This window comes from Eretmochelys imbricata, chromosome 2, assembly GCF_965152235.1.
Source record: "Eretmochelys imbricata isolate rEreImb1 chromosome 2, rEreImb1.hap1, whole genome shotgun sequence".
In the NCBI taxonomy this organism is placed as follows: domain Eukaryota; kingdom Metazoa; phylum Chordata; order Testudines; family Cheloniidae; genus Eretmochelys; species Eretmochelys imbricata.
This window is the reverse complement of record NC_135573.1, coordinates 213,388,090-213,405,200: the sequence shown is the minus strand read 5'-3', so window position 1 is coordinate 213,405,200 and position 17,111 is coordinate 213,388,090. Positions and strand designations below refer to the sequence as shown.

Below are 17,111 nucleotides of genomic sequence, written 5' to 3'. Positions count from 1 at the left end.
CTTTCACTGTATTTCCAGTCACTGAGGGAATGGAAATCATGATGATTGCTAGGCATATTTCTTGAAGTCCTCTGGAATGGTAGGTGGCTTTTTGGACTTGACCAGAAAATGTAGAGTATTGTTCTGCACTGAGAAGTCAGTCCTTGATACATGAAGGACACCAGGACTCACAGCTAGGGTTGATTAAAAAATAAATGATTATAGATTGAAAATTTTCAATGAAATTTCAAGTTTTCACCAGGGGGACCCACCCTCCCCCCGTTCCGACCAGGTCTAATCATGACACTTGAAAATGACAGCAAAGTAATACCACTTTAGACCCTCGTATTCTGGCTGTTCTCTGGATTTTCTATGCTTCACACAGAATTTGAATTGTGTATCAAATGAGTAAAACCAAACAGGGTTAGGAGGGACATATTTGACAGTTTTATTTTATTTTCAACATCTTCCTACAGGTACAAAATTCATTTCTCTGGTTGTCAAGATAATATACTATTAGTGGCTGAAGTAAGAAATTGAATTTTCTTTAAGCATACAGATCATTTCTCTCCAAGTCTCTCTCAAACTCTGTTATAACAGCAAATCTCCTTATGAACAACATTTTACTTTATAGCTAGGAGTAACTTAATTACTTCTTAACAAATGACTCTGTGACAGCATTCAAAAAAGAACTAGATAGGTTCATGGAGCCATTGGGCAGGGATGGTGTCCCTAGCTTTTGTATGCCAGAAGCTGGGAATGGGCAAAAGGGATGAATCACCAGATGAATATCATTCCCTCTGGGGCACCTGGTATTGGCTACTGTCGGAAGACAGGATACTGGGCTAGATGGACCTTTGGTCTGACCCGGTATGGCCATTCTTATGTCTGGGTGTCATGGCCCTGAAGTTTATGTTGAAGCTGAGAATTCCTTCCTTCTATCCCATTGCATTAGTGTATTTTCCTCAAAGTCAAAGGCCTTTTACTTAGGTTTTGCTGAATTTTACCTGACGGAGCCCATATTGTGCACTTAGCTGCATTCGTTGTATATTCAGCATCAAAGTATATGTTCTGCTTTTAACAATCACAGAGTCGTACGGAAGAATGCTGGACACAAAGACGAGCCACTCCTACACTGCTAACTGACCTTCTGTTGAAAAGTTACAATGAACATATTATCCTTTTCTGCTCCAGCCTCTCTAGGCAATGTCTTCTGATCTGATCCTCTCATCAGAGGTTATTAACTGATGCAGGCTACCAAGCAGTCACCAGATGGAATGGGTTACAATTTCTAGTCAAGCTTTCCTGGACCAGATTTGAATCAGTGACCTAGAATTCAAAGATTTTTTTGCATCTTTTTACCATTCCCCTGAATTTATCTCTGCAGCTAAGGTTTTACATGTTTTAAATATTTCCGTTCATCCTTTCTAAACATTCAATTCACTTTCAAAAGGGTTATATATACCTGGAAATATATTTTTTTCATATGAAATTCTATGTACCACAATTGATTGCTATAAGGTTTAAATGCTAATACAAACAAATCAGCTAATGAGTATATTTCAGATGTGGAGGGGTTTCTTGTACCACTTCACCTCGTAGAGGTTATGGTGATTTCACTGCCACAAGTTACAGTTCGGTCTGAATGAGGCGTAATGCTTTCTTCATGTTCTCTATCACTGGAAGAAGAATAAACCGTAAATTAAAAAAATATTTGAAGTACATTTCTATCTGAAAATAAAATCTCAATTTATTAAAATGTTTCGCCTATGAATTAATTGATGTATATTGGGGCACAAAATATATTGTAGATCTTCTATTGTGGGATTTTTGGCACCCTTTACTGAAACTGAGGGTGTAGAGTTTCATAGTTCATCACTACTAAGAACTTGATAAGCTCCAGTTCATCACTTTTCACTTCCTTTCATTTTTCATATTTTAAAACTGATACTCAACAGTAAATCTTATAATCATATATGAAGAGCTAACACACAAATCAATGGTCTTCATTACATCTAATATTCTATTGGGGTAAGAAAAATGCATTCTGATAGATGTTGTGACATGAAAGGGACAAGGTCAATTCGAAAAATTACTTTTCTGTCTGACAATGAATAATCCTAGGTTGTACTTAAGTAACTCTAAATTTAAAAAGTTGGTAGAAAAATATTTTCTCAATTTTTTCCCTAGGTTGCTTACTTTGTGCATTTGACAGCCCTTTTGTGGGTAGTAATTTTCACTGTTTCAGTTACACCCTGGTCCTGTAAACTTTTGCGCACATACTTAACTTGACTCACATGAGTAGTCCTACTAATTTCAGTGGGAGTATTTGCGTACTTAAGTGCTTTGCTGGATCAGGACCATAGTGTTCGACCTCTTGTAGGATCAAGCGCATAATCATATTTTTATAGACTCTTTTAAAGAATTTCCCTAGGTATTTTTGGGGTGGGGAGCAGGAAGGACAATGAAATGCTGTCTGATCTTCAAGCACAAGTCAATGGGTAGGGTATGTCTCATTGGTCACAGTGTGAAACGCAAAACATTCACAATGTGGATACTTACACAATGGTATGTCTTGTGGTTCATAAGTATAGAGTCGATTAGAGTATCTTCCCGTGATATCAGCTCTTACTGTGAGAGAGGGGTCTGAAAAAGGAGACATATTATACAATTATCCCATTGCATTCGCTGTAACAGCATCTTCAATATCTACTGATTGTGAATATGAGGCTGAGTCAACTTAAATATGATTTTGGAGGATACTAATTTAGAGCAAATGGAATAATGACATTCTTTTCCACCCAGAGTTCTAATTACACTGATACTTACTGAACGAGTGAGATATTTATTTTAAGTATTATGTACTAATTGTTAAATAGGGCTATATGTTATGTTCACCAGCATGTATATTCTATTGCATGTTTAAAGGAAAATATCACAAAAGGAGGCTAATTTGACTGAATGTATATTCAGTAGGGCTGTCAAGTAATTAAAAAAGCAATAGCGATTAATCATGTGATTAAAAAATTGTCATTAATCGCACAATTAATCACATGTTAATAATAGAATACCATTTATTTAAATAATTGTGGATGTTTTCTACATTTTAAAATATATTCATTTCAGTTACAACATAGAATACAAACAAGTTGGTTTACATTTGCAGGAGATAATGCTGCCCGCTTCTTGTTTACAATGTCACTTGAAAGTGAGAACAGGTGTTTGCTTGGCACTATCGTAGCCGGTGTTGTAAGATATTTACATGCTGGATGTGCTAAAGATTCATATGTTCCTTCATGCTTCAGCCATCGTTCCAGAGGACATTGGTCCATGCTGATGACGGGTTCTGCTCGATAACATTCCAAAGCAGACTGACACATGTTCATTTTCATCATCTGAGTCAGATGCCACCAGCAGAAGGTTGATTTTCTTTTTCGGTGGTTTGGGTTCTGTAGTTTCCACATTGGAGTGTTGCTCTTTTAAGACTTCTGAAAGCAAGCTCCATTCCTCTCAGATTTTGGCACTTCAGAGTCTTAAACTTTAGGAGAGTGCTGTAGCTATCTTTAGAAATCTCACATTGGTACCTTCTTTGTGTTTTGTCAAATCTGCGTTGAAAGTGTTCTTAAAATGAACAACACATGCTGGGTCATCATCCAAGACTGCTATAACATGAAATATATGGCAGAATGTGGGTAAAACAGAACAGGAGACCTCCAATTCTCCCCCAAGGAGTACAGTCACAAATGTAATTAACACATTATTTTTGTAACGAGTGTTGTCATCATGGAAGCATGTCCTCTGAAATGGTGGCTGAAGCATAAATGGGCATATGAATGTTTAGTATATCTGGCACGTAAATACCTTGCAACGCCGGCTACAAAAGTGCCATGCAAAAGCCTGTTCTCACTTTCAGGAGACATTGTAAATAAGAAGAGGGCAGCATTATCTCCTGCAAATGTAAACAAACTCATTTATCTTAGTGATTGGCTGAACAAAAAGTAGGACTGAGTAGACCTGTAGGCTCTAAAGTTTTACATTGTTTTGTTTTTGAGTGCACTTATGTAACCAAAAAAAAAAAAATCTACATTTGTAAGTTCAACTTTCGTGATAAAGAGATTGCACTATAGTACTTGTTTGAAGTGGATTGAAAAAATACTATTTCTTATCATTTTACAGTGCAAATATTTGTAATAAAAATAATATAAAGTGAGCACTGTACACTTTGAATTATGTGTTGTAAATGGAATCAATATATTTGTAAATGTAGAAAAACATCCAAAATATTTAATAAATTTCAACTGGTATTCTATTGTTTAACAATTTGATTAAAACTGCAATTAATCGCAATTAATTTTTTTGAGGTAATTGCATGAGTTAACTGCGATTAATCAACAGCCCTAATATTCAGTATGTAAAACTATGCACATACTTTTGGTAAGGCATTCATGTAATTTATGTGGAGCTTTCAGAGCCAGAATCATGTATTACTGTGATTCTCAGACTTTTAGTTTCTGAGGGCCAACTTTTATTATCCTCTCTTTGGCTCATTTCCCTTCTCAAGCTTTCTGGCGAAGATTCTCATAACTTGACTTTTATGGCCCCACCACCATAGTATCTGAGCATCTCACAATCTTTAATGCATTCATCCTTCCCAGAAAAGTAGGGAAATACTATTATCCTCATTTTACAATAGGGGAACTAAGCCATAGAAAAACAGTGATTTGCCTAAGTCACTTAAGGAGTCTATGATGGAGGAGGGATTTGAACTCAGGTCTCCACAGTCAAAGTTAGGGCCACTGCACCATTTTGAGACTTGAAAATTATTCATTCTGAAGACCACCAAGAAGAACACTTTGGATTCCTGGCGGTCTACATATCAGGGGTCTAAGAGCCACACTGAGCTCGTCCGTCATTGATCCTACATGATTTCTCCCTCTTTGTGACAGTTTAAAAAAAAATGAAAATTCCACATTTGCCATGAAGATACAACACTGTGTGTTTGTAACTGTTGGTTTATATCCCCTCATTGGTCCTTTCCTGAAGGAGGCAACTTGTTTGAAAATAATGACTATCGGGACCTGTCAACAATACCTCTCATCCCCCATCTCTCATCCCCCGCATGGGCCTTACAGCGGCTGTAAGGGCTGGCACTTAGAAAGAGAGGGACCAGGATTGATGCGTGTGTGTGTGTGTGTGTGAAACACTCACTTACATAATTTCCCCATTTACAACCGCTTCTACTTGAGCAGCCCTGGGATTGCATTGTAGCTTCAGAGCATCCCTGCCCCCATGTGGCATTGGATTCAATTCTTTTTGGGATCAGCTGGCCTGGTGCAAATCTGAGTTATATTGCAGGCTGACATATCCCTTTTTTACCAGCCTAGTGACCAGTGCATTAAAAATACACACTGCACCCACCATGAGACTATTTGCAGGCACATACTATTGCAATGCTGTATGAACAATTTATTAGACATTCGTGGAGATGTCTTTCCAGTTAGGCAACTCAGTAAACTCCTCCTCTTGCCACACTTGCCAATAGCTGAGACTCTGCTTGGTTTTGGAGGGTCAGGGGACTATGTACATAGCATTGATTTCTTTTGTAGACAGATCTGTGGCGAGTTGCCTTGGTAGACTGATTTTAAATCCAAGTTGATTAAATCATTTTTTTCCCCATAGCTTGTGGATCCCTGCCCCCGCTGCACCATCTGCCAGTGCTGCACCTTTCATTTATTATCCCCTTTACCGTATGTGGAACCATTGGCCCCTGCCATCTCCCTCAACCCAGGGGCCCAAGGATTCTACACAAAGTGGCGATGTTTTGACAATGTCACACCATGTTCAAGCTCAAGCCAGGAGTGGGAAGAGCCTATGGGAATGGAATTCTAAGATTGAAGGGGGGACTCAAACCCAAACTAATTTCACATACACTTCACCCCCAACTCTCACCTATCCCTTGCTCCTCTAGTCTGCTGGAGGAGATGAGCCTTGTTCTCTCTGTGTGCGTGTGCGTATCTGTCTGTCCGTGCTGTCCCCTGCTAGAGGGGATATTTAGTTTAGAGAAGGGAAGAATGAGGGAGTATCTAATAAGTCTTCAGATATGTAAAAGGCTGTTATAAAGAGGAAGAGGATCTGTTTTTCTCCATGTCCGCTGAAGGTAGGACAAGAAGTAATGGGCTTAGTCTGCAGCAAGAGAGATTTAGATATTAAGGAAAGCGTTCTAACTATGAGGGTAGTCAAGCTCTGGAATAGGCTTCCAAGGAAGGTTGTGGAGTCCCCATCATTGGAGTTTTTAAAGAACAGGTTAGACAAACACCTGTCAGGGATGATCTCGGCATATGTAATCCTGCCTCAGCGCAGGTGGATGGACTAGGTGATTTCTCAAGATCCCTTCCAGCCCTACATTTTTATGGTTCTGTTTGATGCCTGTATGTCCTTGAAGAAGCAAGGGTTTGGTAAATACCATTCTAACTCAAAAATTAGCAAATAAAAATGTTAAATATCTTGTATATCATGAGGGAGAAAATTCCTATAACACATACATACTATTGAAATGAGGTTTCATTTTTAAAGAAGAAGATACATATTGTGCATACCTACAAACATGATTCGAGGTACATATTGCCCATCAGGTGACAAGTTCTTATCAGTGGTTTCATGCTGGCAGGAAAATTAAAAGTAAATTATTAAATATTCATTCGCACTTTGTGAAACTAGCATCTGTGCTTGAAATATATGATAGGAGCATATGAAGCCATGGTAGATAATGCTAAAATGACAACATATGCTGAAATGCATCGATTTAAAATGTGCAATATATATCACCTTACCATGAGATTTAGCATGATGAAGTTATTTTGAGCCATTTCTTGTATTTCCTCATTTTCTGAAAAAACCTTCTTCAGTGCTAGAAAAGATGTGATGGTTTTAAAAGCTGCTCTCAATCACTGTTTCCAAAATCTGTTTTTCCTTCTACACTGTGGCAACATATGCATGAGACTTTCATGCTTTGCTTTCTCCACATTTTTAATGAGACAGGTCACAGATCTATCACCACTTTTTGGTTTTGTCCTGTGTTGGGACAACCTTCAGCTATACAAATGGAAGCTTTCTCCTGTTATTCCTGAAGCCTTTCATTTGAATGGGTATCAAGCCAGAGCTTGACAAAAGTGTATTATTCTCTGTAAATTCTTCTTCGGTCAATTTCAGCAGTCATGCCCTAGTCTCCTTCTCTGGTTACCGGTTCAGGAGGAAAGAACAATATTAAATCTGTTCAATGAGTGAGGAGTAAATTCATGCATCTTAATTTAAACCACCTAATGCTGCGTCAGGCTTTGCAGAACAGCTTTGTAAGGTATTTTTTCATGTTCTCTGTTGTAAAAGGTGAGGTTTGTAAGCAGCCTGTTTTCATTATGTACTTTTTGGAGATACTTTCTATTGAATATGTAGCACATCTGAGAAAGTGATTCAGTGTTACAGATAACTATAGTAGAGGGCCATGTAACAATCTAGATATTGGCGCATATATGTTCTAAAAATCCTCAAATTAATTTAACAATCAGACAATTGAAATTACCTTGGCAGTATTGACAGTCCTCCAGATGATGAATGACCATCAGGGGTTTGTTACTTTAATAACAATAAAAAATTACATAATTAGATCATCTGATGAGTATTCAAGTGACTCTAATTTTACAAACAGGCCCGGATATGCAACTGCTGTTGTATATTATGTTACACCAAACTAATAACTAGACTGAGGCACTGGGAAGAATGGAGCATATTTCTGAGCTTAGGGACAAGAGTTTCATGTAACTCCTTCATAAAAAGGAATGCAACAAAATAGAGGAGCAAGATATATTCTGAACTAAGAGGTTCTCAGCTTGGAGACTGCAGAGAATCATCTTTTTGTTATTGCTTAATATATAGTTCCAGAAAGGCTTACAAAGAGAATCTTTCTCCAGTCCTGTAGCCCAGTCTTGTGGACACTTACTACTGAGTAGAGATAGTCAAAATGTCCTGGATCTGGTTTTCTACAAGTTTTTTTTTTTCTTCAAAAAAAAATCTATATTTGATTAAACTGTCCTTCCCTTGAAAATTATCTATGAAAAGTTTCACTGAAAAATTGGGGGGTGATGGGGGGGGGAGTGTGTGTTGAGCAGCTGTGGAATTGGCTTACATTTTTCTCCAAATGAAAAATGTTGATGACATTTAAAAATTTAGATAAATTTTCAACATTTTTGTGGAAAACAGAAAAAATAATTAAAAAACCCAAATCTGTGAGACACTTTTTAAAAAAAATTTTTTTGACCACTTCTCATGCTCAGCACAGCGCTTATAACTATGTGTTTTGCCACTGCAGTCAATGGTAGGATTTTTCTCCTTGCTTTCACAAGGTATGCATCAGATTAGTTGCCCCTTCTTTTAAAACTGAGTTGGTAGGTTGGCCTGGGACTGTGCTCTGTTGATGTAGAAAGAAGTGGGTTTGGAGGAGCGATTTGGAGGAGAGTGAGGTTATGAGGTGTAGAGGAATCCTCAAGTGGACTTCCTGCTGAATCTCAAAGTGATGCTTATTCAAGAACTCATTCTGGATGAGTTGTGAACAGTGGGGAACTGCCCATGTATTTAATACTATAAGCCAAAGGGGAAAGCATTGAGATAACAGTTAATGCAATAGAATATTGCCCGAGGTTCTATTACTGGCTCATACTGTTGTGGTGAAGCTGAGGAATTAATCATCATAAAAAGTCTGTTTACCTTCTGATAAGATATTTATCCTGTGGCAATTTTCTATTCCATAGCACATGCATAAATGCCAACATCTTGTCTAACAGTGCTTGATGCAGTAAGCCACAGTGTGATTACCAAAAAGATGTTGCTTTTATTTATAGAATTACATTTTTGTTTTGTTACAAGATGCTTTCTAGATTAGCTAGAGTGGGATTTTTGATTTTGCTTTGTTTCTTTACAGTACTTTGACTAGATAGTTCAGCTGACTTGACAATTTTATTTTTTCTAAATGTTCTTTACCTTTTTCTTGCTTGAAAAAGCCCTTCTTCATAAGTTTGCACCCAAGTAATATCATCTCCCCAGCCTGTAATCACAATGGAGGGATTAACCAACAGACTCTTGAAAATAATTTATGTTTTGGGCATTTATCAAAATCTTGCACAGAGATAGGATTTTTTTATCCAACGCCTTCAAAACTCCATATAGATATTAAGTCTCTCAACTTTTGAGTATTACACTAATTTTACAGATAAGTAAACTTAGGCACAGAGGACAAGGGAACAGGTTTACAAAAGTATTCAAGTTTCTAAAGAGGCAGATAGACACAAAGTTGGAATTTCAAAAACGTCTAGGCAGGTTAGTTGCCAAACTTAAGCACTTCGTAAATTCCATTTGGTGCCTGCCTATCTTCATCTGTTCCCAAGTCCCTGAGTCTGGCTGATCTGCATTTGGTGCAGAACCTGAAGTCAGAGTGCAAAAGTAGGATGAAAAAAGAGTTCCCAACCCTCATAGTTGTGGAGAAAAGTTTGAAAATGTGACCCCCTAAAATTTCAAATACCAGAAGACAAAAGGATTCCAAAATCAATATTTAGATTAAAAATTATGAGTTGTTTTTAATCTCATAATTTTTGGCCCTGAATCATGATTTTTGAACATTAAGAGTTGGCAACACTATGTCTGTACATGCGGTCTTTAACAAGAATTAATATTAAAAATATTTCCAGATGAATTACCAGCCTCTCCACTCATCCCCACCGTGTCACTTTCTGGTTTTGAGGAGGGTATTGTCAAATTGATTCATGTGCCCAGTCAGATCACCAGTGTGTAGGTTCTTGTTTAATAGGTTCAGACTCCTTAATAATGTTACTTCCCTGCTAAGGCTGCAGTGGGAGCACTATTGCTGCCAGGGTTGAACACCAATTGAGAAGGCATTTGGAGCCAGCTGAAGATCCTGCCTGATTCTTTTCTGCTGAGTATCTTGGTCAATATCAACCGTGTTAGATCTTGTAGTAAAGCTCCACCTAGTGACAACAGCCAATATTGTTCAATCTCTTTCCTTAATCAGTCTTGTCAGTACTTGTCTTCAGTGAGATTCGGGCTGCATTCTATTGGGTTAAAGAGGAAAGCCTGAGATGTTTTAAATCTGGTATCTCTTGGCCTCCTATCCTTTATAAGGAGGACCATTTAGGTTAACAATGCGTCTCTCAGGTTGGTAATATTATTCTGATCTGTTTGACCAAGAAGCAGCTGAGCTTGGCTTGATTCAGTGACTGAGGTAGGGGGTTGTCTTATAGCTCAGAAGAGCTAATATGAGGCCTTTTTATTGCAGTAGAGATTTCGTAGCAATCTGGACTGCTGGAAAGAGCAATATATTCCCGTATGAGTTCTGGGGGCTGCAAGTTACGTGCTTAAACTTATACTGTGTTTCAGAAGCTTGGAATTCAGAGCAAGCAAGCTGTGACATGCTGTCCATGACTATTTTGTCCACATTTCGTCCAAAATAAGGAACGATGCCTTATGCTGCAAAACTCAAATGATTCTAGCTTCCATTTTCAATCCTGTCCTATGCTGGAGTGACATATTAGGGCTTAGTCCTGGCACTTTTTTAAAGCCTTGCTGGTCAAGGACTGAAGGACTTCAGTATGAAGAAGGCCAATGGCATTTTGGGCTCTATAAGTAGCGGCATTGCCAGCAGATCGAGGGATGTGATCGTTCCCCTCTATTTGACATTGGTGAGGCCTCATCTGGAGTACTGTGTCCAGTTTTGGGCCCCACGCTACAAGAAGGATGTGAAAAAATTGGAAAGCGTCCAGCGGAGGGTAACAAAAATGATTAGGGGACTGGAACACATGACTTATGAGGAGAGGCTGAGGGAACTGGGATTGTTTAGTCTGCAGAAGAGAAGAATGAAGGGGGATTTGATAGCTGCTTTCAACTACCTGAAAGAGGGTTCCAAAGAGGATGGATGTAGACTGTTCTCAGTGGTAGCAGAGGACAGAACAAGGAGTAATGGTCTCAAGTTGCAATGGGAAAGATTTAGATTGGATATTACGAAAAAAACTTTTTCACGAGAAGGGCGGTGAAGCACTGGAATGTGTTACCTAGGGAGGTGGTGGAATCTCCTTCCTTTAAAGTTCTTAAGGTCAAGCTTGAGAAAGCCCTGGCTGGGATGATTTAGTTGGGGATTGGTCCTGCTTTGAGCAGGGGGTTGGACTAGATGACCTCCTGAGGTCCCTTCCAACCCTGATATTCTATGATTCTATGATTGCAATAGGTTATCAGACCTTCAGCTACAGGGAGTTCCCCTCTCTTTGCATGGAAGGATGTTCAGCCCTCAGGGGTAATTAGGATTAGATGGGAATTACGTGGTGCATATGCCTTGTGCTAATTTTCTTTGTGTGGGATGAATTTTGCCAAGTATGAGTTATGGGTAGTTGAGGACTACAGAGTTCTTAAACATTACGTGATAGGGAGAGGCAGGGGAAGTAGCTGGAGATTATGCAAAGCAAGTCATATTATCCAAATTCCACAAATGGAGATGGAGAAGTGGCAAGGACCTTGCAGAACTCCTAAACTACTCCTGTGCCCATATTTTTAAGGGAATTAACACAGAGAAAATCATTACATGTAAAGTTAAAGACTGGTTAACATTAAGGTTGAAAATGTTGCATAACAAGGAACTTCTTAAAAGTGTGAAAATGAACAGCTAAGGGACAGGAGATAGATATGTGAGCATCCTCATTGGTCGGTCTCTAAATGTGCTTCTGTTCTTTAAAAATAATTAAGCAAAAATTGTTTGTTTGTGTGAGTGTGTGTGTGTGTGAAGTCTATGTGATTTCCATGTCAAATGTGTCAAGTTGGGTTATTTATTTCTACTACATCATTATTAGTAACAAGTTCTGCAGGCCAGATGAGGCTGTGATGTGCCACACAAGGCAGGGCAGGTTGAGTGAATTAACCTGATAGGCTGCAACTGAGGGAGAAACAGAGCTTGAAAGGCTGATTGAAGGTGGAACCAGCTGAGAAGGAATAGGCAGGCAGGGCTGGTATAAAGTCAGGAAGTTCACAGCCGAAAGCTGCTGCAGGGGAAGTGGTTTGCAGTCACTCCCTGGGAGAAGGAAGTTTGGGCTGATACACCTAGGGAGTGGGGAGGCTAGAGGATGAGAGCAAAGAAATAGGAAGGAGGCCAGGGATACGGCAGCAGGGTCTGGATGCAAACAGACCATAGGTGCTGGACATAGACTGCCTGACCTGGCACCTGGAGTAGTAGGTTGGCTCAGGTTCCTCTACCAGCCACTGGGATAGTCGCATAAACTGGGCAGTGGAGCCAAAGACTCCCTGGGACAGATGCCCAAAGGGACTCTGATACCCTGGAATGGGAAGACTGTCCAGGAACCTGGCTGGAGGGCTAAATCATGAGAAGGAATACCCTGAATTCCAGACAGAGACCATGGGGTGAGGAAAGGTACGCCAGACCAGAGTGGAGCTAATTCTCAGAGCAGTCAGGAGGAGGCGCCCTAGTGGTGAGTGGACTCTGTGAGAGAGGCCCTCCGTGCTGTCTGTACAACTCCATTGTTTCATTGGTTCGTGCAGGCATAACTTATTGGAACTGTGTAAATTATTTCACTGCACAAGACAAAACAGAGCCCTGCTCACCGTTAGGTCTGCTGGTTTTGCAGAGCTGAAAGGAATAAAAATCAGTAAGGGTGAGGGGCAAAAAAGAAAACTGATACGAGTGAATGCACACAAGGGGTAGATCAGTTGAATGACAAAGTGTTCTTTTTACATAGTCCCTTTCAGAGAAAATAAACACACTTCAAATAAACATCATATTCTATCAAATGTCTTAAAATAGAAGATTATATTGAATTTAAACATGTGGGTGCATTTTATATTAACTAAACAATTAAATAAAGTGAACATACTGCACCTCTCGACAGTGTCTGGGGAGCTCTTTTTTCCTTTTTGATTGCCATCGCGAGGTTGGAAGAGACTGCAATTAGCAGCAGTGACAAAGCCAATGCTGAATGCATCATTATTTCTTTAAGAAAGCCCCTTTCAATGCAGCCGTGAAACTGGAAAATGAAGCAACCTTGTTAGTTGGGTGGGTTCATTACAAGTTGCCATCTGGAAGATGATTTTAATAGCATTCTAATAATCTACACCAGAATGACTGTTTTGTTTGTTTCTGGAAACAGTGGACTTGCTTGATGACAATAGTCCAGAGTCCAGGTGGCCTACCCTAGATATGTAAACATACTGCAAATTTGTCAGAAATATATCTGGAGAATAATATAGAGTTACTACTATCGTTTTGAACTGTGAAAAATGAATCAGTTTCACTTTAATTTCTAGTCAATTTCACATTCCAGTTGTCATGCACTAGTCCAATATTATAATTATTGGGTTGAAAACATGGAAGGATAATGCTTCTGAGGTTATGTTTTCCTTTCCCCAAACTGTGTTGTTGGAATTAATAATAATAATAATAATTAATAAAACCTAATGGCATGGGAACATTTCTACTGACAGTAGGTTTTCTGCTCCAACTTTCGTTGATGATGTCCCTTCCAAAAAAGTTAGGGAAAATTACAAAAAGTTTGTCTTCTGGTAGATTCCAGTGTAACAAGACACACTGGAGAAACATCAGGAAGGGATTTCCCAGAAAACAATTTAAAATTACAAAGTGAAAAACACATTTATAACTACATTTTTAAAAAATTGCTTTTAATAATGAGAAAACATCAGTGCATTGATGTATTTGAAAAGTTTTTGAAAGTTTGAGTGTTAGTCTGACCTTTGTCCAAAATATCTGAATATCTTAACTCAGAAAATGTCATGGAAATTGCTGTATTCTAGGGGTACGTGTGTGTATTCAGGGCAAAACTTGTATGAGAATAGCCACTCCTGAAACATTATGATTTCTGCTTCTGATTAGAAGTGAGAAGAGCAAAATCTGTGCAAACAGGAATTTTTTTTTAAATCAAACACTTTTGAACCTAGTTAGAATTTCTGTTTTTAAAAAATGGTACTTTCCCCCCTCTGGTCTGGTTGTTGGATCATATTAAAGAAGTTCTGTATTAAAATCACAAATGAGTTTGATTCCCCATAGTTTAAATTCCAGGGTATTACTAATTAAGAGGTCTCTTGGTTTTTGGTACTGTTTCTCTCCCTCTATGTGTGAAACTTGCAAGCTGCTAATTGCGTTAGTACATTCTAAGACAGAGTCTGTTCTCAAAGCAATTCACACAGAGAGAGACTCAAAGCAATACTCTGTAACAACAGAAACAGCACCCAGAGACTCCCCGCCCTTTTGTTGTATTAACAATTGTGATTAAAATAGAGATAGAGGATGTATGTGGATGGATGCTTGGTGTGGATAATAACTGAATGATCAGGGAGGTGCCAGCCTAAGAATGCAGTGTCCATCGGCTGAAGAAGGCGTAAGTGGAAATAACCAGAGGACCCCCGGAGGGCAGACAGGAATCCACCCAACAGCCTCAAGAATGGGAGAACCAAAGAACAAGATAACATCTGGCAGCACGGAGCCGTCCGGAATGTGCTATCTGCTGATTGATTCAGCAACAGCATGATGAAGCAATTCCAACAGACTGGCATAGGAAGAAATTCCTATAAAAATGGACTCTGGAAAGTGAGAACTTTGGGGGGTCTGATTCTGCAAACCAACTTCCAGGAGCATCAGATGAGCATCTGACAAGGCCCTGCTCCCTCCTCATGTCCAGGCCACCTGGCCAGTGGCTTGGCATGAGCAACTCTAAGGCTGGTAACTATGATAACAACCTTGCAGAACCTGTGTGTGTGTGTGTGTGTGTGTGTGTGTGTGTGTGAATGAATGTGTGACTAAATATGAGATTGAATGGAATGTTATAGCTATAACTAACTGCTTACTATGATTCTTTCTGTATTCACAATAAATGTGGAATTTTGCCTTTTCCCCTTTAATAAGATCCTGCTGGTTTTTATTTTATTGGTATAACATGGTCCAGTCATTGCTATATATTGTATCTCCAAAGTCCTATGTGTTGTTTGAATGTTATTGGCAAAGTATGCAGTGTCGTGGAACTGCATGCTGCAGAAGAGAAAATTGAATCTCTATATTGGCTCACTATCGCTTGTGATGCTAATTTTAGTGGCAGTCCTTTATGCATAATAACACAATCTGTTGAGAATAATAATAAACTAAATTTTTCCTGTTCCCACTATAAATCCAGTTCCCACTATAAATAAATCAGAGGGCTAACTCCTCCCCACCCTGGTATTTATTTTTAAGTTAAACACCAACGTTGACACAAGAATTAATGGATATAAACTGGTCATCAATACGCTTAGGCTTGAAATTACACAAAGGTTTCTAACCATCAGAGGAGTGAAGTTCTGGAACCAGCCTTCCAAGGGGAGCAGTGGGAGAAAAAAACCTAACTGGCTACAAGACTGAGCTTGATACGTTTATGTGGGGGGGATGGTATGATGAGACTCTCTACAATGGCATGTAGCCGATCTGCGATTGCTAGTACAAGTATCTCCAAAGGCCAGGGATGGAATACAAGATGGAGAGGACTCTGAATTACAACAGAGAATTCATTACTATGCATCTGACTCCTGGGTCTTGCCCACATGCTCAGGGTCTAACTGATTGCCATATTTGCAGTTGGGAAGGAATTTTCCCCTGGGTCAGATTGGCAGAAACCCTGGGGGATTTCTGCCTTTCTCTACAGGATGGGGCATGGGTCACTTGTAGTTTTAAACTAGTGTAAATGGTGAATTCTCTGTAACTTGAAGTCTTTAATTCAAGATTTGAGGACTTCAGTAATTCAGCCGGAGTTTTACTGGAATGGGTGGGCAAGATTCTGTGGCCTGCAATGTGCAGGAGGTCAGAGTAGATGATGGTCCCTTCTGGCCTTAAAGTCTATGAGAGAGGCCTCTGACTAAAAATTAAAACAACAACAACAAGGATTAAGCCTGTTGTAATGGAGAATACCTTAAATTTGAACTCAGTAGCACATTCATTGTGGAATTTCACCAGGACCAACTCAGACTGAATGTTATTAGTGTAATAGCTACAGCACCATCTCAGGATGGGCAGTCATGAAAAGTTTTGGGGGCGTTTACACTGTCTATATGCAAGCCCTCCAATGCCACATGTATCACTGTTACCAACTCCAGTTCTGGCAGGTGCATTCCAGTACTAGTTCTCCTACACCTTGCAGTCTCAACACAAAAAACAGATTCTCTTCAAAGGGGCCACAATAGAATTTGCTGCTTAGAACAAAAAAAGAAAAAAAAGAAGAAAAGAAAAAAAGAAAAGAAAATTAATCCTTGCAAGTATTATCCTCTCCTAAGGATTCCATAACTATTAAGAGACTCCTCTAGGCTTCTAAAACAATCAGTAAAGTCACCATAATATTTTCCATCCCAACTCTAGTCCATAGTGGTTCACTTTGTTTCTTCTGGGGCTTAAAGAAGCCTACATTTTTTTCTTTGTTTTACATACCCCACCCTGTGTGTTATGTGTAGCAGATACCCTCCCTCCATTCAGGAATGGATGAGAACACCTTTGGAGCTCGTTAGCTTGCTGAAGGGCTTGAAGTTGAGTGCTGAGAAATGGGAGGTCTCCCATTGTTCCACAAAGAGGGAATAAGACTACTGCTTTAACCCTGGGACTGAAAAATTACTGGGAACAGAAAATCAATCCCAAATTCTCTTTGGGGCTGTGCAGATCACTATCCATGGCCATTAAAATTATAGGTTGTAATTTACAGTATTAGCTCAACAAAAATATTCCTTGTAGCCATTGCATGTGGGGGTTAATAATCTTTAGCATTAGGTAGGTTTTAGTACTAATCTTTGATAGGTCTGTCACTTATATTTTGTTTTATATTTCCAAAATGTGAAAACATTAATAGTTAGGGCTTGGTGAAATAGTCTCAGATTTCTGATGATATAACACCTATGAAATATACAAATCAGTAATTTCCTTCAAGATAAATAAGATACTTCTTACTGTCAAGAAATCTTAGGAAATAAACACAGTTTTCTAGCTCAAGGCCAACAGAAATATTTTTCTCACAGTTAAATAACTTTTTTTTCAGAAAATCATCATA

General features: G+C 39.0%; 1 protein-coding gene across 1 annotated transcript; it reads right to left on the bottom strand.

Annotated features, from left to right (window-relative positions):
- Nucleotides 1–1,608: 1,608 nt before the first annotated feature.
- On the bottom strand, nucleotides 1,609–13,025 carry AGR3 (anterior gradient 3, protein disulphide isomerase family member). The gene is made up of 7 exons (XM_077809360.1): nucleotides 12,920–13,025; nucleotides 9,010–9,073; nucleotides 7,556–7,608; nucleotides 6,810–6,886; nucleotides 6,576–6,639; nucleotides 2,542–2,625; nucleotides 1,609–1,658 (listed from the first exon to the last, which is right to left on the bottom strand). The coding sequence occupies exons 1-7, from the start codon at nucleotides 13,023–13,025 to the stop codon at nucleotides 1,609–1,611; spliced, it is 498 nt and encodes a 165-aa protein (XP_077665486.1).
- Nucleotides 13,026–17,111: the final 4,086 nt, after the last annotated feature.